This window comes from Trichophyton verrucosum (genome assembly GCF_000151505.1).
Source record: "Trichophyton verrucosum HKI 0517 chromosome Unknown contig01205_1.f1.exp, whole genome shotgun sequence".
Lineage (NCBI taxonomy): Eukaryota > Fungi > Ascomycota > Eurotiomycetes > Onygenales > Arthrodermataceae > Trichophyton > Trichophyton verrucosum.
This window is the reverse complement of record NW_003315142.1, coordinates 23,745-30,382: the sequence shown is the minus strand read 5'-3', so window position 1 is coordinate 30,382 and position 6,638 is coordinate 23,745. Positions and strand designations below refer to the sequence as shown.

The following is a 6,638-nucleotide window of genomic DNA, read 5'->3' as shown; positions in this document are numbered from 1 at the left end:
TATAAAATAAATTTCTTTAAAAAATATTAGTAAAGTTTTTTTTATTTTAATAAATTTATTTAAAAAGTATTAATAAAATTATTATAATTTTTAAATATTTATTAAAAACTTTGTATATTTAAAATATTAATAATTTAACTTTAAAAAAATATATATATAGAAATATATATATCTATACTTGATCTATTTTTCAAAACGAATTATTTTCCACGGTTTATATAGGTAGGTACTAGTACTTTAGTAATATTTTAGAATAGTATTTGTTAAGTGGGTGTGCTCGTTGATTGGTGAACTACGTTATCCGAGACGCTAGCCAAACGCCGGCTCCAACATATTCTCAACATGTCCGCCAACTTTCAACTTCCAAGCATCCGACTACATCAATCACATTTGAGAAGAAAGGCCTTGGAGAAGTATACAGCGTCTGCCTGGCAATAACTGCTTGTTGCAATATTCAGAGGATGCACCTCGCGTGGTGGTTGGGAATTATTGAAAGGGGCTGCGTCGATCTCCAGTCGAGTTAACAATCTACAATATTAGTGTGACTAGCGGATGGAAGATGGAAGAGACGGAAGAGACGGGAAGGAATGAATGGCTATAACTACTTGGGCATCCTTTCTGCTGACTCCCGGTAGGCTATCAAACGGCCACATTTACCTCAGGGAAGACAACGTTAATGTTGGTTAGCTAGCAGATACAAAGGTCTGTTGAACATCATGGCTTGATATCAACCATACATGCCCCCCCCCCTCTATATATAAAATCTAGTAGTATAACTAATTCCTCGATATAGGAACAGTCTCAACATGGTCCTCGCAAAGCAAGCGGTGCTCTGGCTGCTAGCCTCAGGGCTTTCTCTTGCGCTGGGTAGAAGAGCGCAGCCCATCGATGCCAAAGTCATCCACGTCTTCAACCCGGGCAAGACGTGCTCCCCTGGGACGATGAAAGGGACGGCGCAGATGAGCGGCGACCAGGGAACGGTGGAAGTGACCTGCTCGTACGAAGACCACAGCTACTCGGCCTCGATAGCCCTCTACCCTGGCAGACTCACTGGTGCCTGTTGCTACGTGCCGGACCAGGACGTCTTCCTGTTTGTCCAGGACCAGCGCACCGAGCCCCTGACCAACTACTCCCTGGACGGCGCAATCTGCTGCAACGAGGGCGCAGGCCAGGCACCCGCCAGCTTCCTACGGGACAAATACAGCGGCCGATGCTCGTACGGCTCCGTTACCCATGGCTTCCCAACCGACTTCAACCAGGACCTGGTGACCAAGTGCTGCTGGTCGACATCTACCAACGAATGGACCGTCCACTTCTCTGAGCTGCAGAAGCACATCTTCCTCACCGTCCCGCTGACGCAGAAGATCAAGACCATGCAGGTTGAACGGGCAGACTTCCACAAGGCCTACATGGAGCTCACCGTGTCGGTTACCTGGGGCATCCCCTTGACCGGAGGCACCGAGACGAACCGCAAGACCATCCGCTTTAACTACGGTAAAAACATTGACAGCGCCGAAGAGACTAAAGTGAGCCACAACCTGGGATGGTACCAGGTCACGACCTCGACCAGGATCGATGCGGACGGCAAGCCGGAATTCCTCTTGCACTGGGACTCGTGGCTCTTCTCTCCAGACCTGGGACGCCCTATCTCTTCCGAAAAGGGGACAGACAAGGTCGAGATTCCTGCTGGCCGTCTGGACGAGATTGCACAGTTCCTCAGCACCACAGCCACTCTTTGCTAGTTACTTAGTATTATTAGCCGCTGTCTCTTGTCCACATACGTCTTCCTACAACGTACCCAGTTGGCGTAAAGGATATAGTGGATGTAATCTCTGTCGCCGGAAGGTTTATGTTTCGGTAACTAGCCGGCGTAGCTTCCACATCTCTATCCCTAAATGCTCAATATACTGCGCTCACTGTTAGATAGATACCACAAAAGAAAAAAAAAAAAGAATTTGTCAACATACGTTGATTGCATCTACCTTTGTGGTATCATGAACTGCACGTTTATTGAAAAACTCGTAGAACATCCTGAGGCGGCGCCAGTAGCTGTGGAGGACAGAGTGAGCTTTCATACTGTCTTTATAGCTTCTATACAGCCAGTTATAGAACGCCTTGATGTCCGGAGCCTATATACTATGAAACTATCGCTTGGGAGATGTGTCGAACTCTTCAGTACAGAATCTGCCTTGACTTATCGTCAGTAAGATATGAGAGATGAGCTTACGCAAAAATGAAGAATTATCTATGCGATAACCTGGCCGAAAATTCTAAGTGATATCTTGAAAAGATGGTCGAAATGCTACTAGAGAAATTAGATAGAAAGGTCTCGCCAAGTACAGTCAGTTCGCGAAGAAAATGCGGCGCATCGCTAAGGAACGAGTTCGCAAACATCGAGACGAGTTAATTAAGTTAAACTTATTATTAGTTAAGTTAAGGCTCGGCGAGCAAGCCAAACTAATGCCGGACAAAATAATACCACCTGCTTCCTTGCTTTCAGCTCCAGACTGCCAAACATGCAGATCAATGCTATCATCCAACTTTATTCCCAACTTTATAGCTTTGAGGTCCCTGACAATCTTTCCAATGGCCATTGTTCTTATGCCAAGGGACCCAGTTCAACGTGCGTTACGCGGTGCAGCTCTCGCAATGCACAGTTTTGGTTAGACGGAATGGGTATATCAGCCTTGTCGTTGTCGAGAAAGTACTTAATATGATCAGGCGCAATTTGTAAAAGGCATGTAACGGGATCTCCGCGAGTGGTTCCTGGCTCAGCAGCATCTGGACTGCGGTTAGCCAGTTGCTTGTACGAGTGAGTAATTGAATCTGGAACACATACCATCGGTGATCGCTTGGATACATTTCTCATAGGATGGGTTACAAGTCGGCAGGGATTTTGCAGCTTGTTCAGCTTCAGCCTTATCAAACTGCGGCTCATGGGCCTTTTCCGCAATATCAAGACACTGCCTGGGTATATCAGGGCACTATTAGCGATATTTAGTTAGCTAAGATAGGTTGCCAAAAAGAGGTTCAAAATTGTAATTGTAGTTGGCATGCCACACCTTTTCCTTGATGAGGCCGATCCAGCCCCGGTCAGTCATCGCCTGCGGGGCGGCCAGGACGACGGGGGCCAGGAGAGCGACAACAGAGATGAACTGCACACTCTATTAGCAGCATTTCTCGCTATTGCGAAGTATTAATTCTTTACCTTCATGGTTTCTTTATTGCGTGCGATTTCAGTGGATGTAATGAGTATAAAAGATAGGATAGAGAGGAAATAGTAGAGGGGAGGACGTGAGATTTATATAACACAGCTTGGGGCGGTGAGCAGGCACGTATATGAAGATAGGGGTACGGCACTCAGATTAATCGTGATAACCATAACTACGACTAGATTGTGGATTTTACTCCCCAGTGGCACAGATATCTACATGGCTGGCTGAATCTGATTAGTCCACATTGGCAACGATATCTGCATGGCTGGCTGAATCTAAAGCTCAAAATACATCTTCCTGCTGCTGTTGATCAAGTAAGTTGGCACCCGAGTCTAAGGTTTCGATAAACTCTTGTATAAAGTAATCCTCTTTTATAAGGTATTAATTTCACCAACTTTACGGATATATCGGTTTATTATTAATCTATCTGTCAGAGTAGTGCGGTTCTCGAATTCTTCGAAAGCTGGCAATCAACTCAGCTCAGCAATTTATCCAGGAGGTAATGACCGTGCGACAAGCTGAGCTGTGGGGCAAGCTAGTTAAGCTAACTGATGGATTATACTAACTATTTTCCGCTCTTGTAGATCATCGGCACATCGCCTCATAAATTGGCCTTCGGCGCTCGATTGACTATTTTTGAGGTACTGAAAAATGGTCTGTTGTGGGTACATGATCTGCATTGTTCTTGTCGCAGTACTTTTACGGTGACCACACATCTGTACGGAGTACCCCATCCACAAAATGGTCACGATACGTGAACCGGCCAGAGCTCACCACGTATATCCCAATGGCGGAAGGAGTCGGTTCAACAGTTGTTCTTGTGCCAAGCTTAACCAACTAACTAACTTAACTAGTTAGTGGACGCCAGGCCAGCTCACCCAAACAGACAACACTCGAGTATGCAGCGCTCGTCCGAGCATTTACCACTCGGTCTAGTTTCCAGCACTCAACCTCACCCGTGCGTCCAGCTCGTCCTAGTATTCAGTGTAGTCGCCCGAGTATCAAGTGCTCATTCTAGTATTTGGAAGTCGTTCTAGCATCTAGCAGTCGCTCAAGTATCCAGATACTTGTCCCAGTATTCAGTAGTCGATCTAGTATCTATCATTCGTCCTGGTATTCAATAGTTATCCGGGTATCCAGCGTTCATTCTAGTATCCAGCAGTCGCCCTAGCAGTATTCTTGTCTGAGCATTCATCACTCGTCCTAGCATCCAGCACTCGTTCAAGCATTAACAGTCGCCCGAGCATTAATGGCTGTCTGGTGGTGTCGTCCTAGTCTCTTTTTAGGTTCGCAGGTAGTTCGAGATCTGGTCTTGATAAGCCAAGTGCTGGCGTATGCCAGCCATTCTATTTCAAACGACGCAGCCCTGTATTAATACACCCAAGGGATGCTCACGCCAGATGTCCTACAGCTAAACATGGCTTAGAATTTCAAATCTATGCCCACAACAGACATGCAACAAAGTTCGGCGCATCTCAACAAAACCAAAATCATCATTAGCCTGTACCAGCTATTATATATACTATCTCTTTCTGCGCCAACGCCAAGCTGTCTTTGCATGTAATGTACTCTGAAAAGTCAAGCCACTATTTTCCCACTACAGACAGGCATAAGACTCGAAGAAAATATTTCCACGAATACGTATCTTCGTGATATTGAACTTCCGGTTCATGAACAACAACCCTTTCTCTCTTATAAACAGCGATGAATGTTTCGGATTATTAGTTATTTAGTACGTGAGTAACTGAATCACTCGACTACTACTCCATACTCGGGTAACTGGTGGATCTGTATGTCCACAACCTTAAGTTAAAACCATTTTAGCTGTAGAAGTGGAGCCAATGAGGTCATAAAAAATAGTTAACAAACAACGCTGTTTTGTGTTTTCTAACCATTAGCTTATCAGTATGCGACGAAATATTGGTACGCTAGTTATGGAGTATCCGTACGCCCGGAACACCTACTGGCAGATCACCGCAAAAGACGAACCCCTTAGGGAGAACAGGTCACAATCGAAACATCGCCGCCCGCGTGATCCCGTCTCCAACCAAATCATAATACCGGACAACCCGTGCGGGGAGGGAACCCGTCGCTGCGCAAGCAGACGCCAATACTCCTGCTGCAGAGGAATGGGCAATACCAACATCACAAAGAGAAGAAGGCACACCACAGCAGCCTACGAGCGGCCTAGAAATACTAGCAACAACGCAATCCCAGGAGACAGTTATGGTGACGGAGAATGTCACCGACGTGGAGACCACTGAGCCCGCGCCAGCCGAAGCAACTCCGGCCCAGCAGCCTATATACGCCCTAGAGGATATGCACGGGGAATTCGACATACCTGACGCAGATGAAGGGCTGGCCAACTTAGCGAACGTCACCGTGTACTGGCCAAACGACCCTGGAACAGTAGGGTCCGCTCCCACATCCATGGCAACAAACACCCAGACGGCCCGAGGAAATATTTACAAGGCATGCAGGTGCCCAGAACACCAGGAAATATACGACAACTGGCCTGCACGACACGCCGATCTAACAATCGCCCATTGAATGAAGATATGCATATATTGTGGCAAAGACTTCCCGGTGGCCTCGGGCGCTGCGCAGGCATCTAAGAGTTAGGTTAGAATACATTCAAAGAAACCTGAGGGTGCGCCTCCAGAAAACAAGATGGGGCGCTCCCACCCCCGAATGGACGCCCCGTTTGCACAGAACCCGTAGCTGCTCCTTGCGCCGTATACCAAGGAATCGAGCAATCAGGAGCCGATCCCCAACAAATAGCCCCGATGCAGGCCTGTGCCTATGATAAGACACCGGGAACTACGAATCTTACAGTACAACGTCCAGAAATCAAGGAACGTCATCCTCGCCTGTCTATTTCAAAACCCTAGGATCCTGGAATACGATATCTTAGCAATCCAAGAACCCTGGTGTAACCCTTTCATCGCCATATCCTATCACCTAGTGTCCTCAACGTGGGGAACGGGGGCAGTAAATCTCCGGAGGGTGTATAGAGCAATGATCATACCCCAGATGCCATATGGTTGTTCTGCATGGCATATCCCTGGTACTGGTCACACAAGTCGTGGCAGCAGCATGATAAGCGCCATCAAAAGGATTCAGAGGCGCGCAGCCCAAATCATCACAGGAGCATTCCAAACAATCGCCGGAGCAGCCGCGGATGTGGAAGCACACCTGATTCCAGTAACTATAGCAGCAGCTCGAGTAGACTACCCCAGAGGCTACAATGCGTACCAGAACGTCACCGCTGCACGATGACATGGCAGCACCCAGTGACAATAAAAGCCCTCTCAACCGGTTTTCAGATATCCTAGAACGCAAGTTTAAGCTGCAGCTCGATCGGCTTGAGAAACGCCAGCCGCATGTAGTGCCGCCATGGTGGACACCCCCACATGCCCGCAT

The 6,638-nt window shown here is 47.2% G+C and overlaps 2 protein-coding genes across 2 annotated transcripts; both read left to right on the top strand.

Moving 5' to 3' along the window:
• Positions 1–806: 806 nt before the first annotated feature.
• On the top strand, positions 807–1,742 carry TRV_07963 (uncharacterized protein; the record flags this gene model as incomplete). The annotated part of the gene is made up of 1 exon (XM_003017993.1): positions 807–1,742. The coding sequence occupies one exon, from the start codon at positions 807–809 to the stop codon at positions 1,740–1,742; it is 936 nt and encodes a 311-aa protein (XP_003018039.1).
• A 2,214-nt stretch (positions 1,743–3,956) lies between these two features.
• On the top strand, positions 3,957–5,765 carry TRV_07962 (uncharacterized protein; the record flags this gene model as incomplete). The annotated part of the gene is made up of 4 exons (XM_003017992.1): positions 3,957–4,014; positions 4,070–4,145; positions 5,122–5,220; positions 5,297–5,765. 4 exons carry the CDS (start codon positions 3,957–3,959, stop codon positions 5,763–5,765), a joined length of 702 nt encoding a protein of 233 aa, XP_003018038.1.
• Positions 5,766–6,638: the final 873 nt, after the last annotated feature.